Source organism: Malaclemys terrapin, chromosome 3 (genome assembly GCF_027887155.1).
Source record: "Malaclemys terrapin pileata isolate rMalTer1 chromosome 3, rMalTer1.hap1, whole genome shotgun sequence".
Lineage (NCBI taxonomy): Eukaryota > Metazoa > Chordata > Testudines > Emydidae > Malaclemys > Malaclemys terrapin.
Genome location: NC_071507.1, coordinates 171,758,811 through 171,784,880, shown reverse-complemented (window position 1 = coordinate 171,784,880; position 26,070 = coordinate 171,758,811). Strand labels below are relative to the sequence as shown.

At 37.7% G+C, this 26,070-nt stretch overlaps 1 protein-coding gene across 10 annotated transcripts in view; it reads right to left on the bottom strand.

Moving 5' to 3' along the window:
• Positions 1-26,070, bottom strand: part of TPO (thyroid peroxidase) — a 104,028-nt gene that overhangs the window by 77,502 nt on the left and 456 nt on the right. For 8 of the 10 annotated variants that reach the window (XM_054021484.1, XM_054021489.1, XM_054021487.1 and 5 more), the window contains exons 2-8: positions 25,518-25,611; positions 22,071-22,155; positions 21,166-21,208; positions 15,095-15,165; positions 12,494-12,663; positions 9,527-9,659; positions 2,299-2,428 (exon numbers count right to left, since the gene is read on the bottom strand). In XM_054021484.1, the coding sequence (XP_053877459.1) occupies positions 2,299-2,428; positions 9,527-9,659; positions 12,494-12,663; positions 15,095-15,165; positions 21,166-21,208; positions 22,071-22,155; positions 25,518-25,611 (726 nt within the window). Of the gene's footprint in view, positions 1-2,298; positions 2,429-9,526; positions 9,660-12,493; positions 12,664-15,094; positions 15,166-21,165; positions 21,209-22,070; positions 22,156-25,517; positions 25,661-26,070 lie in introns of all 10 variants that reach the window. The other 2 variants (XM_054021483.1, XM_054021486.1) reach the window with 2 other exon arrangements.

The following is a 26,070-nucleotide window of genomic DNA, read 5'->3' as shown; positions in this document are numbered from 1 at the left end:
GGGCAAACCAACACAAGTTAATGTTGACTGAGCCAACATTATCTTTCACAGATTTCTCTTTGGGGCTGTGAAAGATCCTCTCATGGACAACAGCCTGCTGAGTCATACTGCTGAGAGAACTGCACAGAAATAGTAGGTAGGGAGAGAGTACAGTGACACACACCCTCTGTGCAGATGGTGGGGGGGTCTGTGGCCCAAAACCCCAGCTGTTTTGCAGGATTGCAAGTTGGTGGGAAACTCTATCCCACAACACAGGAATGGAGGAGAATTCATTGAAAGTGCACATTGGAGGCATTTCCAGTCTCCCACATGGGAATAACTTACTCACAGGAGCACAGAGGCCATCTGTGGTTCACTGTAATTTACTGACAAAGGTTTTCATATCACTGTAACTCTGCATTGTAAATTAAATGACCATGGAGATGGCGTTGAGCTACACTGTCTTCTAATATTCTGTCTTATGATAATTCTAATATTTATCCCTTACCTTGACTCTGCATGTTTTCTATTAAAGAGTAACTTATAATAAATAAAAGAACACAAATTACTGAAATCTGCAAAAAACAGCATAGAAAATCAATATTTTTTTACATGGCACTAATTTCATATTCGTATATTGTATGGTATTTTAAAGTGTAGCTAAACATAAGGGGGAGGGAAGCTTGTTGGTGTTATGCTGAATGTATGTCAGATTCCATGCAATAGTACAAGCTTTGTTTTAATGCGTTTCACTCCATTAGCACAAGACTTAATGAACCTGGAAATATGTGCAATTGATAACATCCACTGTAAAATTTCTCATTCAAATGTCAGTTTTTCATCTATAAACCCCACATTGTACTGCTTAAAGTTATGATGTCATTTAATTTGTAAAAGGACTTGAAAGTGACATGAACACTAAAATCTGTCTCCCATCATTATTAAATATGTGAAGGGTAAAATGACAAGACTGTGAACACAAAAGACTGTGGTTTCTGAGTCAATGCAGTAAGGGTAAATCTGACAATTTGAGATGAGCCTGAACCAGACACACCAGATCCAATCCTCTCCACTGAAAATAGGGAAGTTTGCATCCAGTTTCAGATATAAATGTTTTGGTTCAGACCTTTCACTATTGCCATCTCTTCAGTATTATAACAATTTGCTGTGCCAAAATCCATCAAGTAATATCGCAGTGGTTCCTTACATTAGTAGTTTGAATTACATAATAGATGAAATTACAGTATGTTGGTAATATTTGTGCAATTGTGTTATCTTAATGTGCAAAGAAATTGTATTGCTGTATATAAATGAACAATATATTTACCTGCAGTCATTTTCCATTTATGTTGTCACCCAGAAGCTGCCTTATGTAACTACTGTGCACGTAATATTCTCCTTACAGTGAACTAATGATTTCTTTTTCAAAGGTTCCTATCACGGCTGCAGAGTAAATGGCTCTCTGTTTACCTCAGCCACCAAGTTCATTAAAAAGACCACACAACTGTAAATATACATAGAGTAGGATTTTCCACTGGCCACTTTATAGGCCAACTCTCTCCACAGTTCTCAAGTATAGACTCTTATAAAACAAGCACTGCATGAAAATCTGGTTTGGCAGTACCTCAGAGCAAATTTCAGTTCAGTAGTTATTCAATCTAGACCATTACCAATCTATTTTCAGACAAAGTGCTGGTGATATAAAACGCTGAATACACTACTGTGATGCAGTTATTGGAATATGTATTAAAGTTTTAATTGCCAAGACTTTGCCTTCTTTCTTAAATATCAAATCCATGCCTAGACTTCAGGTACTAATTAAATATCTAATAATGGCCCAAAGCCTTACTCAAAGAAACTCCAACTGAAGTCATGTAAGTAAGGTTTGAGTAAAAAGAGAGGACTCAGTAATTGGACTCCTGAATATACGCTTAATTAAAACACACCATTCTAAAATTTAGGCCATGTCTATACTTACAAGCTTACAGTGGCACAGCTGTAAGATTGTTCATATAGCCATGTTATGTTGATGGGAGAGAGCTCTCCTGTCGACAGAATAAAACCAGCTCAACAAGCAGCGGTAGCTATGTTGGCGGAAGAGTGTCTCCCACCAACATAGCGCAGTGCACACGAGCGCTTATGCTGGCAAATCTTATGTCATTTAGGGGGGTGTTTTTTTCAGAAAAGTTTTGTTGACATAAGTGCTAATGAACCATATTCATCTGCAGTTTGACTTCACTGATTTAAAAGATATTTTACAGTCCCAGGCATGCACGTAGCCCAATGCAAGTGTTTCAAATGATTCTATGGTGTTCTAACCAATGGCAGTTGAGATCCATTAAAGAAGAAGTTGGGATTCCATCCTTTGGGCTGGCTGATTCCATCTTCATAAGCTGGAGGGAGCCATCTAGCCAGAGCAGTGTTGGAAGCTCCCCATCTAGGATGTTCCCTGGGGAAATAAAATGTTTTTTTCCAACAGTTTTTATTTTAAAATATTCATCAGATATTGGTGTGTTTCCCGATACTGGGCTATTTATTAAAAAGATCTCTGAAAAGACACCAAGGTATACCAAAGCCAACTTGACTAAAAGGAAGGGCTAAAAAGTCTTTATTTACTAAAATAAATTTTTTCAGGGCCTTAACTTATGTTACTAGCTTAGGCTACTGTCCTTTAAAAATCTATGGGTGCTTTGCCCACATAAGGACTTCGAGACTGTGTACTCATTCATTAGAAAAAAAGGGAAAGAAACGTTACGGCTCTTGCTGGCCTTTGTCAAGTGCTCTTGTTTAGAGCTGGGAATTGAGAGTTAGGGCAGGGAAGAGTGAGGCTGGAGGGAAGAGAAATGATCAGTGGGTTGGTGAGGATGTAGGGAGGCAACACATCTTAGGGAGCAGGGATCATGACTGGGAGTGAAGAAATGTAAGGTGAAATCCTGGCTCCAATGAAGTCAATGACAAAAACCCCACTGAGGCCTGGACTGGATCCAGGCAGTCCTCCTTCCATCATAAACATATCTAATCTACCTATCATTTAAATTCAAGATACTTTACATTGGAGAAAGGATGTGAGACTAGCTGGATCAATAAATTGGCAACTGAGCTCAAAATAAGCAGGTCAGAAGCAGAGACAGACCCAAATCAAATCCTCAGAATTTTTGGTGACTCTGGATCTTAATTCTGTAAACAGTCCCTATTTTTACAATGAACTAATCTAAAATCCCCTAAACTGCCCCCAACCCCAAACTGTGATGTTTAAAATTCAGATTCATGTTTTGCAGCTTCAGACCATCTCATGATGCTGAAATGGCACATGTGAAATTAGTTCAGCACTCTCAATGCAGATCAACTGGCATCCCTGAAAGCCAGGGACAAAATAGGCATTGAAATTGAATTTCCCTGTCACCATAGAGGTGGTAATCTCAGAGTAGAGTTGAGGCACATTCGTGGGGCACCATGAGAAAGTTGGTGCAGTTCTGTAGCAAAAGGCAGTAGGTGTCTAGGATGCTCAATCTAGTACATTTCATAACTTGCTAAATACACACAATATTCAAAAGCAGAGATAAAATATTAAAAGCATATTAGGTTTACTCTGATATTCTAAGGCTCAGCCACAAAGAACTAGGAATGTTCAGAGACAGAAAGTGGAACTACAGGGTGTTACTCATACATTTATATGTCCATGGAGATACTAAATGGGGAACAATTATTTTATTAATACTCCACTGATCTTCAACACACCAAAGTGGCTCAATTTGCAAAGCTATATGGGACAGTAATAAACTTAATTAACTGCAATAATTCACACTGGAAGGTTGAAATGTGCCTTAATAAAGCATTCAAATTAGTTACAGTTGATTTGTCTTTATTGAAATTGCATAAAGTACTGCACATAGTGTTAGTGCTATTCCACTCAATTAAAAATAATGAAATGTTAATTTAACTGCTTAACCAGTGATTTTTCTCCTGATTGCTTTTATATTTTACCAGCTCACTAGAATGTTACTGCAGTAAAATCCCTTTCAGATGCTTCTTATTATTATGTAATGATGGAATTAATGTCATCTTAAACAGTGTATCAAGCCTGTGTACTTTAACAAATACACTTGATTTTATATTTGTGGATTCCTGCTCTATTCTCTGCATTCATATATTATACTTCTACTTATTTTAATAGTACCTGCTGTTTCAAAACTGAGCACATTGGAAAAATTCATTAAAAGGCAATTTATGATCAAAATGTGGAAAGAAAAGACCCTGTGAAAAAGATCCAGAGATGAATCCAGTTTATATTATTCAAGCAAAACTCCCCCTGAAGTCCATGGAATTCTGCATGAATAAAGTGAGCTGGATTTAGCCCTAGGCAGTTGAAATAGAGGGTTACTGTTTCACAGATCCCTATGATGTAATCAAATATAATTCCTTCTATGTCAAGTGGAGATTTTTCACTCACTCATACTGGCATTACACATTTTTGGATAGCTCAAAATTTGTTTTGTTGTGCCTTAGAAGGGACCTGAAGTTTTAAGATGCAGTTTATTACCTGGATTTATATCTTTTGAATGCAATTTTTTTTTAGTGTGCCTGGTTTTGGAATCAATATGTAGAAAGGAAATATTTGAATTAATGTGGTATGATTATATAATACTTTACTGGAGGACTCTATGTTTCATATCTTTCTGAGATGTCAGGGACACAACTCGGGAGATGCACAAAGAATTAGCTGCAAGCATGGATCCTTTGTTATTACATAAAAGGCACTTGAATAAATGGCCATAAGGATGCAAGAATGAGAATTATATAATTAAATTCTTTTGTTGGTTAAAGACAATAACCTAACTACTCATTTCTGTAATAACTAGATTTTAGAACTAGAAAACAAATTATTTTATCAGATTTGCACATGATGCCTTTGGGAATGCCCAGCCCTTTTATTCCACATGCATAAGCTGCCAATACAATTACATAGCTGCTATTTTTAAACATTTGAAAAAGAAATTCTGAATTTCCTGTTTGAGTTACACTTGAGTGAAAAGTTCAAAATCTACTCAAACTGATTATAGCAGAATAAAAATGTGACTGAGATATTCTCCCAGTCCCCAACACATACAGGGGAGTTAAAGACATCTTTTCAGCTAGGAAAAAAAAAAGCATTATGGAGCTTATGATGATTTTCCAAAACAACCGTTTTCTAAACAGTTTATCTACATTATTCACCTAACTGAAATGTAACTTTTGCTGGAGTTTATAACTCCCAGATTCCTTTGAAAGTTCTAATCTCTCTTTTGAAAATAATTTCCTTGAGATAACATCTTCCGATAATACAACACTCTCTGCTATCAACTAGTGCACTGCAGAACAATGGGAAAAGTGGAGGTGCAGGCCAACAATGCTTCAGCAAAATGCTGCTCATATAAAAAATACAAAGAATCTCTGAAGTATCCAATGAAAGCATGGAATATGAGATCTCATTCAAGATGGTAAACTCCCTGGTGCAGTACTCATGTATCTACCTTGGAAAAGGAAAGGGCTAAACATAATATGGCAAGTTTTGAATCAATAGCTTCAGGGGTTTCAGAACAGGAGTCAGATTCTCAGATAGTGTAAAATGATGTAGCTCCACTAAAATCAATTGAGCTAAATTGTATTATACCAGTTGAGTATCTGCCCCAGGAAGCATAAACAACTAAGCCATCCTTCCCTGTTCCTAACATAACTGGAATGCCTTAATCTTCAAAATCCCTTCCATTTCTCTAAACAATACAAAGTACTCAGATCAATGCCACTTAGCTGAGGACCAAGACAAAGCTAAATAATTGCTCAGACATGCCTTTCCTCCCCATGCCCTCTATTAAAAAATAAGTCTGCCCCAATAAGTTATCTCATCACATACTTTTGGACAGCAAAGCTAAGGACAGTAAATCTGTTAATATCTATTTGGGTAGCCAATGCTACATTTGGGAATGGCTGATGCCACACAAGCCTACATTTAATCCTAGTATTCTCACACTTCTTATCAAACTGTCTGTACTGGGCTATCTTGATTATCACTTCAAAAGTTTTTTTTTTCTCTTACTTAATTGGCCTCTGAGAGTTGGTAAGACAACTCCCACCTGTTCATGCTCTCCGTATGTGTGTATATATATCTCCTCAATATATGTTCCATTCTATATGCATCCGAAGTGGGCTGTAGCCCACGAAAGCTTATGCTCTAATAAATTGGTTAGTCTCTAAGGTGCCACAAGTACTCCTGTTCTTTTTGCGGATACAGACTAACACGGCTGCTACTCTGAATCCTGACATTTAATCCTACTACATTATGCATTTGCTTGAAGGATTTCACAGTGAAATAAAGTTATCTCAATGTTGCTCAGTAAACAGTCCATAAACCAAGCTATTTGCCCCAAATATGCATACTGTACATATTTCAGATAAATTAATCAAACGCACAGCTACAATCGAAGAAATTTGCTGTTTGCTTTTTAAGTACATCTTAACTAGATTCCTCTTAAAAGTAAACAGCTGTTCCAAACTGAAATTACCATGCAATGCTATTCTGACTTACTGACCTAAGACTGAATTGCATTCTACTAATGGGTGACTGGACTGACATGATTCTGATACATCATCAACCCAAAAGAGGCAGCTGTAGAGCTAGGAAAAATTAGATACCTGTATAAAACTCACACTCTTTTTTTTTTACTTTTGTGTTTTGAGATCTTTGAAGCTTGTTTACATTGTAATGCAATGGGCTTGATCCTCAGTTGCCATACATGAACATAGCTCAATGTATTTCAATGGAGCCACACTGATTTACACCACATGAGACCCAATGCTTTTAAAAGCCTTACTCTCCACAGCCTGGCTTTTTTTTTTTTTTTTTTGGTAGTTGATTAGTGCCAAGTGGCTGTGAAACATTACTAAATAGGAATGGTAGCATTTTATACTCACTTTGTATGTGTGCAAATGACTACACAAAGTTCAAGATATTGACAGGTTTCAGGGTAGCAGCCGTGTTAATCTGTATCCTCAAAAAGAACAAGAGTACTTGTGGCACCTTAGAGACTAACAAATTTAATAGAGCATAAGCTTTCGTGGGCTACAACCCACTTCTTCGGATGCATATAGAGTGAAACATATATTGAGGAGATATATATACACACATACAGAGAGCATGAACAGGTGGGAGTTGTCTTACCAGCTCTGAGAGGCCAATTAAGTAAGAGAAAAAAACTTTTGAAGTGATAATCAAGATAGCTCAGTACAGACAGTTTGATAAGAAGCAAGTGTGAGAATACTTACAAGGGGAGATAGATTCAATGTTTGTAATGGCTCAGCCATTCCCAGTCCTTATTTAATCCCGAGTTGATTGTGTCTAGTTTGCATATCAATTCCAGTTCAGCAGTCTCTCCTTGGAGTCTGTTTTTGAAGTTTTTCTGTTTTAAGATAGCCAACCGCAGATCTGTCATTGAATGACCAGACAGGTTAAAGTGTTCTCCCACTGGTTTTTGAGTATTATGATTCCTGATGTCAGATTTGTGTCCATTAATTCTTTTGCGTAGAGACTGTCCGGTTTGGCCAATGTACATGGCAGAGGGGCATTGCTGGCACATGATGGCATATATCACATTGGTAGATGTGCAGGTGAACGAGCCCCTGATGGAATGGCTGATGTGATTAGGCCCTATGATGATGTCACTTGAATAGATATGTGGACAGAGTTGACATCGGGCTTTGTTACAAGGATAGGTTCCTGGGTCAGTGTTTTTGTTCAGTGATGTGTGGTTACTGGTGAGTATTTGCTTTAGGTTGGGGGGTTGTCTGTAAGCGAGGACAGGTCTGTCTCCCAAGATCCGTGAGAGTAAAGGATCATCTTTCAGGATAGGTTGTAGATCTCTGATGATGCGCTGGAGAGGTTTTAGTTGGGGGCTGAAGGTGACAGCTAGTGACAGCTAGTAAAGATGATCCTCTACGTGGGTTGTAGCCCACAAAAGCTTATGCTCTAATACATTTGTTAGTCTCTAAGGTGCCACAAGTACTCCTGTTCTTTTCAAGATAGTGGAGAGTCAGTCTCACTGTGTCCAAACTAAATGAGTTATCAATTGCAACTATAATATTAAGTACTATCTCAGATATTAAACAATTCTATAGGCCTCTCGTGGGATCAACTGACATACATATTTGATCTTATGTTGTAGATGCATTTGAGGATGGTCTTTTACACAACTTTTATCAGAGAGCTTGCCACACAACTCTCTTTAAGATCATTTGCAAAAATGTGGCAAAACTGACTGATTCCATAATAAAACCATTTTTTTAAACCAAGGTTAATTCTTTGTTTGGAATTTTCAGTTTGGCACAAATCCCTTTGATAGCTAAGGAACACCCCTCCCCCCCCCCACACACACATATCTCTACCCCCACCCCAGTTTCATTGCAAATCAAATCAGGGTGATTCTTCTGAAGTAAAATCCCTCTCGCTATTTAAAACTTCTGGCTGGATAACTTGAGTTAGCACTTTGGAAAATCTTTGTTCTTCTTACCATAAGAAATAAGCAATCAAATGCAGTTAGGAAGTGTGTCGTGACATGAGAGCAGTTCAGTGTTTGTGGAGACTAAATTGAACCAGCAGCAATGTTAATACATTTATTTCTGAGCCACGTGAATAGTGAAAGCTGCAAGTTAATCACAGCCATAATTTTTCTAATGGCCTCACCAATAAAAAAGCAAGCTCTTGTTAATAAGCCCTTTAAGGAAAAGGAGCTATAAATAAAAACTTTGACAGGAAGAAAAGTCAATTGTAAAGTCCCACTGTAGCAGACCCAGATATTAGCAAATATGAATTCTGGGATGTAATGCCTTGTTGAAGAGTTTATGCCCTTGAAATTCACAGAGGCCTAGTCAATATATCATTTTTGGGGGTCAAATTACTAAAATGTGATACAATACTATTTAACTGAAATTCCGTTCACCAAACATCCTGGTTAGCCAAACGTTGGTTATGTCCACAGACACAGTAAAGCTCCTGGTCCTTTAAAAGCTGACCAGTCTAGGAAGCCAGGCAGCATTCCTTTCACTGAACGCCAGATGTAGGAAACTTTTCACTGTGGGTAAGCCATTTTGGGGCAGGGTGGTAATCTCTGTACTGTGCTCTGAGGCTCAAAGCAAAGATTATACAAAGATGACCAGTCACCTCTCCCTCATCCAAAACCGTGTTCAACTGAATGTTTTGAATGTGTCCCAAAACCTTCAGCCATCCAAGGCTCTGATGCACAAGCATTTTAACACCACTTTGTGGTTTGCATGTAAGAAATCTGTATTGTACCTTTGATGTCTATCTGCTAGGGAACAGCTATGAGAAAAACTGAATAGTGGAGACACTGTTTTCTTTCTTTTCTCGTGGAGATATTATAGTGTTTTTTCTTTCTTCATTGTTTTCTTTAATCTAACATGAAATTAAGTAACCATTTCATTTTCTTCTGTGTCAAAAAACATATTTTTATGAGTAACAGGAAGAGAATTGTGTCCTAAAACAACACAAGTTACATACCTGTTATTGCAGGCACCAGTGATGAGGCGGTATTTATTGGCTAGGCAATTATTTGGACATTTTGGTGGCAGCATGTAAGGCAGGCATCCAGAAATATTGGCAATCATGCTGAGCAAATCAGTTGATAAAAGATCTGGAAAAAAAAAAAAAAAAAAAAAACAGCCAACCCAACATGACCCTTTTGTTTGCTCTATTTGTTAAAGAATAATGTTGTGTCTGTTACAGTAGAATCCATTACAAAAATTAGCATTAGTCAGCTGTTACCCCCATCATTTCTGCTAATGTATTTGTTATTCATAAGTAATTCACCGTGTAGTTTATACGAATAAGGCCATTTTAGCTATTCGTCTTTCCTGATACATATATATCCCTGAACATCTAGATACATAGAATTATTTCTGCTCCCTGGCTAGATGAAAAGGTATATAGTATTTATTAGGTACTAGATCTGGGCAGTTTTATTAGAACTGGTTAAATTATTAATTGAATTAGTTAAAAATTCCTGTAGTTTCCGGGATCTGAGAAGCTGCATAAAACTTACAACAATATCTAAAGTGAACTGGGCATATGACAAACAAAAAGGAAAGAATCCAAAAAGTTAGTGAAAAATTAGGGCCAATATAGTTACAGGTGAGCTGACCTAAATACAGAAAGGAGCTAACATTGCACTTTAAGAGTGTGGTGCTCTCTTTATGAAGGCATGGAAAGCTTGTCATTAACAACTGCATTCCTTTATTGAAACATAATGCCATTCCAACACAACAGTGACCACAGCCTACAACTCCCTGATGCCAGAGCCCCACCCTCTGAGGTGGAGCATGACCTGTGGTCTCTGCAGCCACACCCCCTCCATATGTAATAAGAGCCATGCCTCTGCACTGAAGAAGCTACAGGCAAGAGATGGAGCCCAGTGGCCATCAGTGTTCATTGTGAGTCATGTGATTTCAACCCCTTTTGGAGCCAGCCTCAGGGTAAAGCAAGAAATTCCAGCCCTCATATGAATTTCAGATCTGCTGGAGACTGGCTGCTCTTCTGCAAGAGGTGGGGAAAGGGAAGGCAGCCAATAATTGCGGCTGCAGGAAGCAGGCACAGCTTTACTCCTTTCCCCTCAGAAGCCAAAAAAAGGTTTTGGGGAGGGGAGGGAAAGTAGAAGCATCCAACACCATCCAACAAGAGAGGGAGATGGAGAGGAGGGTGCAGAAAGAGTCCAGCAGCTCAAGGTGGCTCTGATCCTGCCCCCCTCTTTCCCTCCTGGGTCAGTCTGCTCTCCCCCCTCTTCTCACATGAGTCCTGGGAATGGGGAGAGGGGTGAAGAGGACCCTGATGCACCTGCCCATCCCCCAGGCTGGGGAAAGAGGGGTGAAGAACCCTTAAAACTGAACGAGCATCAATAGTGATGCTGGGGGACTCGGGGCAGATGTGGGGCTGGATGGGTAGAATTGATACCGGGGCTAGGAAAGTGAATTATTAATTGATGGGCTGGAGAATGGACAGATGTGGGGGTGGAGAGGACACATAATTAATGAATTAGAATGTTGGGGGGTGGGGAGAAGCTGGAATCTAGACACCATCAGGCAGCATGTGGGTACGTGCTGTCCCAGAGTGCCACTTTGTGACCTTGGATGGCCCTGCAGACACCCTGCCTCAGTTTTTCCTCTGAGTCCTGAGAATAATACACCTACATCCAGAGTCTTTAAGAACAAGATTCCTCCTCTCTTGGGGCCACTTTATTTGGGTTAACCTCCTTTTAGTTTCACAGTTTCACAGCCCCCTTTCTCAAGGCTATGTGCTTCTTATCCCTGTCCTCCCTGGCCTCTAAACTCTGCCTTCAAGTCTGGGGACTTCACAGCCCTCCTTCTTGGGGCCTGTGTGAGTATGTCTACTGGGAGCGAGCCTCTCAGCCCAGGCAGGCAGACTCAAGCTAGCAGGGCTCCAGCTAGCATGCCACAAATAGCAATGCAGATGTTGAGATCTGGCCTGGAGCTAAGGCTGACTCAAAGCCTATCGAGTCAGGAGGTGGGCTTGTGCATTCCACAGGAGGGAATTACAGCATAGCATTTCAGTGTGCACTGCTATTCATGTCTCCATATTCCGAACTGTGGGATAGCGTAGCCCTGAGTTTATGTGTATGGCATGAATTTCCTAAGAAAAAACCTGAGAGGGATAACTGTAGTACTTGATGTTTGTTTGCAACAGTCTATGTCTTCCATCTCTTGAACAATAAAAAAAGGTGCATTTATAATACTAACAATGAAAATAGATATTATTGCAATGTTATTATTTATAGAGATGGTATTAAGTCATTACATATTTGGATCTAGGTCTGAATTTCAAACATCCCAAATGCCAGGGGGGTTGGTTTGGCCCATCTTAAAATAAAATATTAATAATAATGTTGTATTACTTAGACAACTCTCCAACTTTGAACTTCCCAGTGCATTACATAAAACACAGTAAAAGTAGCAACAAGGATAATAGCATATAAAATGCATAAAATTGATGCACCATGAAAAGTAAAAAGTCCTTCCATGTCTGGAGGAGACGCATTTCAGGAACTCAGTGCCCCAGAGGAAAAAGATACAAACAGTACCCTTCTGTGTCTGCCAACCTCAGGCTCCAGAAGGACCAAAGCCTCCGACCTAAGAAGCTCAACAAAACACACAGGACATTCAGTATATTTGTGAGATGATTTGTAGACAATACAAGTGCATGTGTATGATTGCATAGGATGCTAATGGCTAAATGCTACTGTTTAGCTACTCAAGAACCATAGTAGTACAATCAGAAATAAAACACAATAGAGGTAATTATTTTGTAAGATGCTTTTAAGAACTGAACAGCATGTCCTGGTGTGGGTATGAATAGTACTCCTGCCTGCATAAAATAAAAATGAACTCAACACAGTTTCAATCTAGGAGATAACCCTCAAACTATCAACAGGGATTTCTGCCTGTGTGTTGTATTTACCACTTGGATGCAGTGAGCGTTTCTGCTTCTGGTGAACTTTTTTTTCCAGCACTTTTGTTGATGTTTCCATTCTTTCAGATGCTTGGGAAATATCTTGACTTTCTTGTTCAGGAAATTTTGAAAAAGCCATCAGCAGAGCAGGAGCTATTATTCCCCTCCTTTGGAGATTTCTATAACATAGATAAAATATGTATTTTTAAGTGTAACCTTTAAATATACTGATATTTGTAATTAGGGCTTAAGTGGAAAAGATTGAGCCTGGGAAGATTTTTATCATCTTTTGATATTTGTTAAAATTATTTGTATCCATGTTAACAAGGGAAAATGCATTCCGTTCAGTGTCCCCTTTTTAAGAAACGTATTAATAATTATATACAGAGCTCTTTCTAGACGGAGAAGGCAAACACTCATGGTCTGAAACCACAATACAACAAATCATAATGTGTGTACACATATTGGAAATAGTTAAAGATTTGACTTAGAAATACTATATTTTAGGAAAGAACCCAACATATAAACGAAGGTTCCTTGAAGCCTAACAGAAGTTTTCTGAATATCTATTTAGTTGTTCAGTTACTCCATGAAAGGGAGTAACATGGAAAGCTATCATGCCAAAAGAGATTTTAGGTTGCTCATGGACAACAAATTAGATATGACTTTGCAAAGCAATATGGCAACAAAACAGGCACGTCAAATTTCTAAGGCATCAAATTATAACAAGAAGGTGGTAATTCCTCTGGTAAAACTGCACTCTGAATATTGTATTCATATCTGTGCCTCATTTTTTCATCTTAGTTGGAAACACCATCACTTGGGATAGTTCAGATTAGACTGAAGCAAATGCTAAAGATATTCAGTGGAAAATAACTGCAGTAATATTCTCTCATTTCTATGGCTACATCAGAAATAATGCTGCTGGACAGAGGACAGAAGGAATGTCACTCAACATCTCAAGTGGCAAATAGTTATCAGAACAGAAGGAATATAAGAATAAACTTTGCCAGAAGAACTAAACCACTTCCCTTTTATGCTTGTTGTGAGTTGATGATGCCCTGAAGCAAAATTTGTATTACATAGGGATAGGAAGAGATACCTTGTGGACAAAATACTAATCAATGCCAAATACAATAGTCACAATGTAGCATTAACCGAACAGTGAATCCAAATGGTAGGTTTAGTTTAAATGTCACGTTGAAGATCACGGACAATTTAAGGCATAAAATATACAGTTAAGTGCTCAATCAAGAAACATACCACTCAATCAAACTTGAGACCTCAGACAAGTATCTATAGTAAGAAAAACAGCTCCACATAATGGGTAGCTGTCTGAGTTCCAATTCACTGTGCACCTGCTCATATTCTATCAGTGAAGTGCTGTAAATCTATAGCAAGAAGCTCCCACAAATATTTAACCATTTAGGATTTGTTCCAAAGCCACCTAAAGTAAGTGGCAAAGCTTCCAATGACTTCAATGAGTCTTGAATCAGATCTCTAGAATGTGAAAAAACCCTGAACACAAGCCACGCTCAGTTTGGTGATGTGTTCTCTAGGCTCATGCTTTACATATAGTTTGGATGGAAATCTGGTGTGCAGCACTTTGTTTCACAAAGAGTGAAATTCCCAGTCTCACAGGCCTTACGTTCAGTGAGCTCCACTGCAGCTGAGCTCTGCGTGTGAGAGGATAGTGGAACTGGGTCCTGATTAGAAGGAGGCAAAACATTTTGACCAAAATTTTATGGTGAAAAATTTAGGTTTGGTAAAACCAATGTGTTTCACAAATTGTTTGTTTAAAAAACAAAACAAAACAGTGCAACCAATCAACCCAAAAAAATCTAAAAAAATCAAAATGTTTTGTATTTACAATGTAAAAATTCATTTTTTTTTTATTTTGGTCTGATCCAAAATGATTTTTGTCCTGATTTTTTGAAATTACCAACTTATCAAAACAGCAGTTATTTGCCGAGTTCTAGTCCTGAGGGAGACAAGGGTAAAAGTAACCAACAATCTCACTTACTTTGTGTAATTCAGGAACAACTCCACTGAAGTCGAAAGAATTACAGAAGTGCAAAAAACAGTGTATGAGAGAGAAAATTCAGGCCCGAGGTGTTTACACACGAGCATAGTTGCCTAAACCCTAAAGTGTATGAGCAACTTGCACAGATTACACTTATTTTTCAAATTCTCAAATATCAGTTCTCAATTACCTTAGCCTTCTCACAAGGTGGGAGATGGACAATTAAATACAGATGGACAATTTTCAAAAAGATTTCTCATCTGTATTGGCCATACTCCTTTAGCTTTAGATATAGTATCTTTCTTTTGCCTTGAACTAACATTTATTGAAGGTAGTGTTTGAAAATTCATAACCTGCTTTTAAGCCTGAGTTACCTTATACCCCTCAAGAGATATCCTAGATCAGTGAAGTTTTACAGAATATTAAATGAAACTCATTTCATTTTTGGACACCCCCTTGAGGACTTGAGTGTCAGTGAATAACTGGTAATGTTTAGTGACCTTCTGTAACAGTAGTTTCTTATTTGGGGCATAGAAATTGATTTTTCACTTCCCAGCCTATACAGATGGTCCCTTTTGTACACTCACCTGGGTATACAGAGGCACCAGCAGCAGACAGCAGTTTGCAAGGCATCTGAAGTGGTGGCATCTGGAACAGGCTTTGTAAATGAGGTTATTTCCCCCTTTGGTTAGAATTATGAAACCAGGATAGCTCCTGTGCAGTACATACTAAATAAAAGTATTTATTTTTGACCGAAGACTCTGAGCCATCTGTAGTCTGTCATTAAAACTCAAACACTTCCAGGGATGTCATTTGTCTTTTTCCCCCCAGATAAAATGTACTCTGCTTCCTTAAGATATTCCTCCACCTTGAAAGACCCAACTTCAGTCATTCCTAGCTCTGGTCTGGTTCAGAAAATCTCATCTATTTTCATTAGAATTAGGCCAATCTCAAAATATTTAGCATTTAGGTTCAGTTCACATAAGAATCTTTGAGTTTAGGGCTTGTCTACAGCTTGTCCAACTAATATCTTGAGTTTATACCAAATGGGGCTGGAAATCTCACAGGAAGAAGCTTTCTTAAAAGATTTCTGACAGGGCTAAATTGAGGTCTTTTCAGATATTACATCACATCTGCAGTTTCTCTTTACACCAAAAATTTAGGACACTTTATATACTGTACCTATCCCTTCTACTTTTCTTCATATTATTTTTCTTAACCTTTGAAAATGCCTTTGTATTCACTGCTTAAATGGAAACTGCATATGCTTCTTTCTTGATTATTCTGATGCAAACTCATTGATGATTATCTCTGAAATCTAATCTCTTGATAAGATGAATTTTAATGGCAAGGAGAGTAAAATCATTAAGAAAAGTTTACCTCCTTGTGACACAGGGAGTGTTTAACTCTTTGGTGCACCAAAATGAACATTTAGCATTTGTATTGGGAAGTGAAAAAATCCCATTTCTGTAACAGGAAAAACTGACAGCAAACATACTTTCTAACAGCTTTGTACATTTCTCAAAGACCACTAACTTTACTCTTTGAAGCAAGATACTGCATCTCTTTGCAGACAGATATCACAGTGATGAGAATATTATAAGTAAGGTTGGTCAAAAAATTCAAATGAAATATTTTTCTTCTGGAAACATGGATTTTTGTCAAAACTGACATTTTCTGCAGGAAAGATCCTTTTTAATAGAACTTTTCATCCAAAAAAATCTAAATGATACATTTTGTTTATGGCCAGGTGTTTGTTATTGTTACGGATCTGGTCATGCTCCTCCTGCTGTATACTTGCCAGACTGCTGTGAGGGGATCCAAGCTCTGAATCCCATGTGCCCTTAGCTTGCTGGTGGTGGGCAGAGTTTAAGCCCTGTACCTAGCTTTGGGCCTCTCGGCATATATTCCAGGTAAAGACTTCATGTCTTACACTCCTCTTGGCAGGGGGGACCCTACAGCCAAATGCCTAGACTTTGAAATCTCTTCCAAAGCCTCTCCAGAGGTTTGAGCCTTGTGGCTTACAGTTTACCTCTTCAGAGAAATGTAGCAATCAAAACAAACAGATACACAGACATCCTTGAGAGTGGATTCTAAAACACCATTGTTCTTTACTTAACAGCATGAGAAATACACAGATCTATACAAAATAATGAACACACCTATATGCATTTCCCTGTCTCAGATGCCTTACCACTCTGGAGAGCTCTTTGGGCCTAAGCAGAGCTTTCTGGGGTGTCCAGGATCTTTCCCCCTCAGCTCATAACATCTCTTCAGAATCATGGAACCTTTCCAGCTCAGCTAGCATTTGCTGACTTTGGGCGGGCCTTTAGTTAAGCTGCAGACATCCCCCCACTAAGAAAGCATGCCTGTCTCATGAAAGGGAATAGAAAATCAGTACCAATGTACCTGAAACTGGGTTGGGAACTCTCTAATTAAAGATGTGGTCTGTTCCATAACTTGTATTTCTAATGTTTTGATTAGATTCACTTGGAGCTATATGGTTTTCCTTTGCAAGCCATAGTGCAGTGACATTTATGTATATTAATTACATTTTAAATCTACATTGCAGTGTATGTTATTGTAAGTTAATAAAATATATATGTATATATTTTAGAAAAATACATTTAAAATGAATATATTTTATTTTGTATAACTGCCATTGTATTTTCACTGGGTAGTTAGTGTATTCTAGTGGTTAATGGTTGGCTCTGAGAGTCTGGATTCTTGAGTTCTATGACTGGTTGTGCCAATGTCTTACTTTGGAAAGTCACTTTAACTATGCTTCAGTTTATCCTACCTGTAAATTGAGCACAATAATGTTTACCTAAGACACAGGTTTTTGAGTGGCTTGATTACTTAATGATTTGAAATACGTTGAGCTTTTTGGATGAAGGAGTTATAAAAATAAGTGGCACATATAATTATTACTAGAAATACACATCTAAAGCCAGTGACTTAAATCTAAGGAACTCCAGGAATCCTTCATGACATGTAGCCAGAAATTACTGCTGAGTTATACTGTTCTTAGGTTTACATGTTCACTAGAGAACATCACATTTTGGCCAAAGTGCAGCGAGCCTTTAGATCACTAATTGTATTGTTCTCTGTTACAACCAACATGGCCTAGTTAGCTTAACTTCAACCAGACAATCATCTTTTTACACTTTAGATTTAGCAAATCGGCAGGCAGAGAGAACAATAACCAATGGATTGAAACAAATTTACCACGTAATAATTGCTGACAGTAAAGTACAAATTAATTTGAGAGATTTCTCGTGGAATATACTGAGTCTGTTTCCTTGCTGCCTAGCACCTGGAGATAGATTCTTGGGTCCAACAGAGCTCTGGTTAGGCAGGACCTAAGGCAGGGAGAGCATAGGCAGACAGCCTGGTCTAGTGGATAGAGTTCTGAGTCAGGAGATACGCGTTCTATTGCTGGCTTTGGCAATGACCTGCTCTGTGACTTTGGGTGAACTACTTCACTTTTCTATGTTTACTTTCCCTCTCTTTGTCTGTGTTAGACTGTAAGCTCTTTAGGGCAGGGACAGTCTCTTACTCTGTGTATGTTGAGTGCCTACAATCCTTATTGTGATGCCTAAGCACTACTGTAATAAAAAGAATAAATCTTAATAAGAATAACTGTAATAGTAATGAAAATTATAACAATGGTGACTATTTGTATTATGATAATGACAAAGACAGAACAATGGCCCCTGCCTTAAAGAACCAACAATCTAATTATATGGTGAGAGACAACAGATGGGTACAAAAAACGGGCCTGGGCAGCATAAAGAAATAACGAGATAATTATAAACTGCACAACAAACAGTGAGAGTTGGATCAGGCCCTAAATAATATTAAAATCTGGGAAAGCTATTTTAAAAATATTGCATTTTGCTAGAAGTTCATTGATCAGGACATGCAAGTGAATGAGAACAGATACAAGGATGGATTTAAGCAGCAGGCCACAACTTTATTAAACTTAGCACCCCTGCCTGGTGTTATCTGCCCCCTCTACCCTTACCAGGTATTTAGTAATCCAGTGCAGGGTTTACAGGGCCTCTCAGAAATAGTCCATATCTCAGGGTAGACTCTCCACTGCCTACTCCTAAGATTCAGTACATTCTGCTGAATCCCCTTCCCTCGTCCCACTGTGAAGGGGGCAGAAGGCACCAGAGAGGGACGATGTTCTGTGTAGACTTCAGGTCTCCCCTTTTCCCACAGGCCCAAGTTCCAGCAGTGAAATCCTAGGTCTCCTTTATTTCTGGGAGCTGACCCTTTGCCCTTTCATCCGCACTGTGCACTAGCTATAAGTTGTGATGAACTAAACATGCATATAAATTCCTAGTTTTTAGATTTGAAAGTCCTATTCCTGTTTAATCATGAGGCTATGAAGAAAGAAAAACCAAAACAAAACTACAAAGGTGTCAGCCAAATTGGCCCCAATGGGATAAATTCCTTTCTGACCTCTAAAGTAGTCAATTTGTCTGACCCAAAGCATCCTAAACCACAGTTCCTATACGAAAACTAAGGGGAGGAAGGGTGAGACAAAAAATCCCAGGCAAGGGTTTAAATTAATGATCGCGGGAAGCAAAAGACAATTAGCGCCCAACTCCCTCTGGCTGGCCAATGGGCATCAGAGTGCCCATGGGAAGGAGGAGCCTACACCTGTGTACACTCCCTCTCTAATTCTGAAGCTGTCTGGCCCCCTGTAGGTCTAATCAAGTTTACATTTAAAAAGTTAGCAGCACTGAAAGTAGCTGAAGTCAGTGAGTTTAATATGTTGCTATTCAATAATTACAGCATTTATAAGTATATGGGGAGGGTCTAAAATAATACAAGAGTCCAAATGGTGATATTAAATACCTAGTTCAAGTTGAAGTAATAAATAAAATCTAGTTTTGTTCACTCAGTGTGCTTGCAGTTTGGAAACCTAGTTCATGAATTCAGCAAACAATTTTGTACTGTTGTACTTGGAATAATTAAGAGTTTCCCAATCCCACACTGAATAGGAAACTGCCATTTCATCCTAGAAATGCTTTTCATTCTCAAGAGCTGAACTCATTTGTATTGTATTGTGGCCTTCTTCAGTTATTTATGAGCTCAAGCGTGATGATTTGAGTTTTTGCAGTATTGTGAATTCCATAACTTCCAGAAGTTCAAATATGCAGTAAGATTCATTTCTCATAGTTTTTAAGGTTTGTACTCACTAAAGTCTTAATTCAACTGCACCATATTCTTTTACATATAAAGAAAATAGTTTAGGTTATTAAATTGCACATACCTTTAAAGTAACTTGAAAATACAGAAGCATTTTAAGACCTTAAGAACACACCTGCTTTAGCACACTATCCAAACAGACCAACAGCCCCCTCAGTCCAGTATCCTGTCTCTTCCAAAGGCCAGGGGTCTGATGTTTAAGAGGAAGGTATAAGACACACTCACAGGGCCAAATTAAGTCAATAACAAATCTTCCATTAACTTCTATGGGACCCATTGACCTACTGAATTGGCCTAAAGGCACCAAATTGTGTAATATTATATAAGATAAGGCATATTTCTTATGGACTTCAGTTAATGATCATTTTATGCCCTGAACTATGAAGATTGACAGCTCTGCTATTTTATACTAATTAATGTAACTGGAGGTGCTATTTTTATTCATATAGAACTGAAGCCTGCAGCTACTGAGCTCTTAAGCATTTAAGTATGTGCTTAGTGGATACGGTCAGAGTGCTCAGAGGCTTACATGATCAAGCCCATCATGTAAAATGCCTACAACATTTTTACTCTTTCTAAGCTGTTTTCACCAATAACATCCTGCCTTAGAAGGTTCCACGGGTCAACCAAATATTCATTTTATCAGATATAATTTGTCATCTGATTTTCAATCATTGTGTTCTTTGTATAATAGGTAAAGAAAATAGGACCTGCTGATTGGTCTTTTCTATATTATTCATTATTATTATTATTCCCTAAGAAGCCTCTATTAAGAAGAACATTAAAAAATGAACTTTGAACATTGCAACACTTTTTATCTTGTATATCTATTATTTTGTTAACATCTTGAAAGAATTTAAACAGTATGGTGCCCTATTTGAAATTAGCTGGATTGCAATTTAGTTTCTAATGGATTGCAACAATCCAGCAGCACAACTGGCAGTACTAATAATACTTGACATTTATCATCCATAAGGCACTACACAAATGTTAATCAAATAACCTTCACAACATCCCTGTGAGAGTGGTAAATATTATACATGAAGAAACTGAGACATCAATATGTTAAGGCCAACATTTTCAAATTTGGTTGCAGAGCTGTAGACCCCCAAATCCATATTTAGGCAACTAAGCAAAAGTGACCTTCTATCATACTCAGTCTACTCAAAGAGCTGCAAGAAGCTTTCCTGGGATCTACGAATCTCAAGTCATTTTCACCATATACAGATAAACCCTGTTTACACAATGGCCTCAGGGACATCTACAAATGTAAAAATGCTGGAGGGCACGGGAGAGAAACAAATTTGGGGTAGCACATAAATTTAGATATTTAGAGCTACCTGTACATAGAAATCACTTGATCCCATGCCAAATAATGGTACATTTTACATTGAGTGCCCTCCCGACCATCTTGACCAAACCGTGATTGGATTACCGTCTTCACTGTTCTCCCCGACACCATCGAGGCTCCAACTTCACTATGAAAAAAACAAGCTATTTTTTTTTGTTTTTGTTTTTGTGTTTTAACTCACATTTCTTTTAACAACCCACCTCTATTCTTCCATTGGGCATTAGTTAAGCTACTGAATTTATTCAGTCCCTAACATCATCTCATGCCAAAATCTCCTTAACATGGACTCACTGGGTGAAATTGTGGCCTCACCGAAGTCAAGGGGATTTTTGCCATTACCTTTGAGGGAGCCATGACATCACCCATTGTTTCTCTCTCACTCAGATGCTGGTAAAATATAGTTGCTATTTAAAGCTTCACTTTAGCCCAATAAATAAATGAGGTTATGTGAAAACTCAGACTAGTTTGCCTCAAAGATTCATGCTGTCTGACATCTTTCATTGGATTCAAACAATCAGAAAACACTCGTTTGCTAGAGTATTTTTTGTTTTTTTACATAGTAATGCTTTAGTAGTTAATGAATAAAATATTGCACTACTGTGCAGCATATGATGTTATACAAACTAGATTGGTTCACAACATGTGAAGGATCAGAGGGGTAGCCGTGTTAGTCTGAATCTGTAAAAAGCAACAGAGGGCCCTGTGGCACCTTTAAGACTAACAGAAGTATTGGGAGCATAAGCTTTCGTGGATAAGAACCTCATTTCTTCAAATGCAAGTCATTGCATTTGAAGAAGTGAGGTTCTTACCCACGAAAGCTTATGCTCCCAATACTTCTGTTAGTCTTAAAGGTGCCACAGAGCCCTCTGTTGCTTTTAACATGTGAAGAGACGATGAGACAGTGCATGCTCCCCTAAAGAGATATCCTTATGGTCCAACAGGGGTCACATTGAAATTAATGGCAAAACTGACACACAGACCATTTTTACCTTTTCAGTGTATGGTATATAGGATCATCCACCATGTTAGCCCCGTCCTGGATAGCACTGGTAATGTAGGTATCTTCAGTTTCTCCTACACATTAAAAATTAAAAGTTAAATTGTAGACAACAGTCATCCAAAGAGTATTGATCATTGAGATATTTACTGATATAAACTTTCCTTCATAAAATCCACTTAATATTGATATAAGGCTGTCTGTAATTTTTCCATTGAAAGGATTTCCCATAGTTTCTCATGTGGCCAATGCTGAGGGAGCTATTGTTTTACAGAAAAAGGAGCTATCATCACATATAGCTGCCGAGCAGTAATTATAGCAGTACTGGGGTCTTCTCTGAGTCAATAACCTCCTTTGGGCTGTAACTTAATAGAACCACTATGGGGTCTATGTGTAAACTAATTTTACTTACCTTGAAAATTCTGTTTATTTTCCTCCAAAATATTATCTTAGGGCAGTCCCACCATACATGCACAAAGATCCCTGTTCTGCCATGTTCTCTCCTGCATTTGACTCCCTTTTTATATATTTCCTTAGTTTAAATGGAGTGAGGTAACATTGATAAAGTACTTTATAATAATTGTGCATACTAGTTATACAAATGATAAGGTTCCAGCCTTCCTCCAGATATTTTAAAACTGGATTCAAGCAAGATCCAGATATTTTCTCATTGTTGAAAATGGATGTCTGGTTTTAGACCTTTTTTCTATTTTTCCATAAAGGTCATATCTTCTGGCTCCATTGGTAACGATTGGTTATACCATGCAGAGATCAGGACTTTTGACGTAATCTTTCCCATAATTACTGTTTCTACGATTGTTCATGGTCTCCTAAAAATTGGTCTGCCTGAATTGCATTTGATATACTACTTTATTTGCCAATAAACCAGAACTGTCATATTAATATTCTCCATAAGTAATTTGATGGGATTGATTGTCATAATTTTATCATTGTGGTCAATGGTTGTGTATCATTTTCCTCCCATGTATTTTATATTCGATTAGATGAACCCAGTTGAAATTCTGGATTATTTCTGATGAGTTTAAGTGAGTTGGAAAGGGGGTACAGTTTATCAAATTCCATTCCAAAAGTGTCCTTGTGAAAGAATGATGTGACATTGCATATTCCCTGGATTGTTTCTCTTTTGTACTGATCTATATCTTCTAGGTTAAAAAGAATAAGAAAACTATGCTAAATATATGTTTAATATCCTGTTGTTCAATTTCCACCCATATTTACTGGGAATACCAGGGTTTCAGGCTGATAGTGATATTAACTAAACCACCCAGTAATATTTTACTAAATTTGGTACTGCCAATCCCCCATCCACAGTGGGTAAATAAAGAGAATTCTTATTTACAAATGGGAACTTATTGTCCCATACGAATGTAATAATTCTTGTTTGGGTTGCCTTTGGAGATCTTTTTTGCTACCCATGTTGGTAGGGCCTGAAATAGGAAATTAAGCTTTGGCAACCAGTCCATTTTCATTAAGTGCTACAACCAATCTAAGGCAAATGTCGTGTTTTTCCAATCCAACAAATCAGTTTTGAAATACCAGGAAAAAAATTAATGTCCTTTAGCTGACTGAAGTTAGGAGACATATTGATTCTGAAGTACATTTGTTTGGACCATACAAACTCAAAATTAATCTTGTAGCTGTTTAATTACAGTTTACAAATATATATATATTGAATATTTCAGATATCTTATAATTAATTTTCCAGCTTGATCTATCAGTGAATTGATTTTTTTTTTCAGAATAGAAGTTATAGATTGTACTGAATTGGTACCATTAGTACCACATCATCTGCAACAATGCAATTGTATGTTCTATTTCATTAATTGTAAGTGCCGTTATGCTATTACTATTCTTTGTTTTGTAGTGCCAGGTGTTCAATAAAGAGGGAAAACAACAAGGGGGAAAAGAGCCAACTTTGGCTCCCCTTTACAGTTGAAAATCTTTGGAACATATCCTGTTAATTTTTATCCTAGTGGATCTATGTCTTCATAATGCCTCCAAAATCCATCTCTGACACCTGTATTTTAGAAAATGCCATTCTATGTCATCAAAGATGTCAGGATCTAAGGATAGCAGCAGACTTTTTCCCCCCCTGCATATTGTGAATTACTCCTATGATTCATCTAGCGTTATCACTCAGGTGTCTACTTCATTTGAAACATGTTTGATCAATGTATATCAACTGAGGAAAGAGTGCTCTGCATCTGTTCTTCTAGCCAGAGTATCTGAAAAGGTTTTAATGTCTACATTAAAAAGTAAGATTGATTTGTTCAAGCCACATAACAGTATGTCTTTTTGTGGCATTGGTACTACTATTTTCAATAATTTTATGGGTGTTTTTCACCAAACCATTTACTCTGCCTGCCTCATTTTTTTGAGCATTGCTGATCGCCTTGCCCCAGACGAGATTCTGATCTGAAACACATAGTGTAATTGGATTTCTGCCTCTGCCTCTTTTTAGTGAGAAGCACAGGTTTTAATTTCCATATAATGTTTTGCCAGAAATAACTGCTTTTCACCAGTGCTAAGTTTGTTAAGCTATATTGGATGAACTAGCCAACTGTTTTGTTAGGTCTTTCCAGGCCAAGACCTCCCTAACAATTCACACAGTGATACCAAACTGAGAGTCCATAACAGGAATCAAATTTGATCTCCTGTTTGGCAGTTATGGTCTAGAAAAGAACACAATCTCCCATGAAAAGCAATGTTGTTTTTTCCCCCCATCTCAAATCTAATCTTATTTGAGAAAGTGTTTATACATTACTTTGAAATGCAAAAGCTTCCAAGATTGTTCCCATCTTAATCTTACCTAAAGTTATAGAATAAAATAATAAGCTACACATATCAAAAAGCCCTGCCCGTTCATCTTGTCTACTCTCCACTATGGCAGAAGTGTTCTTCATTCATTCATATTCTTGAATCTTAGTTCAATCCAGTTTTAAAATGAGCCAAACAATGGGGCTTCCAATATTTCTCCACCCATGGTTCAATAGACCTTACTGGCTTAAAATTCACCGTAAGTTCTGAAGTTCATAGTAGTTCTGAAGTCTTAAACTGTCTAAATGTACGGATTGTGATTCTAGGAAAGAAGTCAGAGTTATGTGTGTAAATACCGTATGTGACTTGTGAATGCAACCAAGAAAGTACAACCAGTCATTCCTAATCACAAGGTACATGAATCAGACACATCCATCACAAGTACAAAGGGTGTTTGCTGTGGTGAATTTATAAAGATGTAATTTTTTTTTTGAAGGAAAACAATTGTGGAAAAACTTTCACTGAAGTCAATCATTGTCTCTTTTCTGAATGGAAAAAGTATTATAAGCTAAACTACCAAGCATTGCCTGTGTGTTTTCAGTTTCACCAACAGTACAGCCAAATGAAACAGGAAATAAAGAACATTTTATTTGTTACTTACCAAAGAAGACATCTTTGCCTTTCTGAATAAAAGAAAAGAAAAGAGCTGTGCAGGCCATTGTTGCTGAAACTCCCAAGAAAATGAACACTCTCATCTGAAGGAATGAAGATATTATGGTGGGTGAAAAAATGGGATCACAGCTCCTAGAAGAAATATACAGTATGCACTCTAGATAATTTCCTCAGCCCAGTAATATATGTTCTCTTTTCATTAAATACGTTGTCACACATTTGGATATTACGTCAAAGTTTTTTTAAAAACTCATATAGTTAGTTCATTCACTTTTTCTTTCATGTTGTTACTGAAAGCCTCCTGGAAAACTTCTAGTTAAGTGAAATGCACATCCTTATTTGACGCACAATATGTTTTTACAGCAGTATCTGCATTTAACCCAGAAGTCAGATGACCCTGGGGCAATAGAATAAAAAAAATATATGACCACCTATTTTGTACTTCTCACACAAATAACATGGTTTCCATGCAATCTGAGATTGTAATTTTGCTGTGCTTGTCATTCCACATTAGGCAATGAATCAGGTTCTTGCAGAAACCA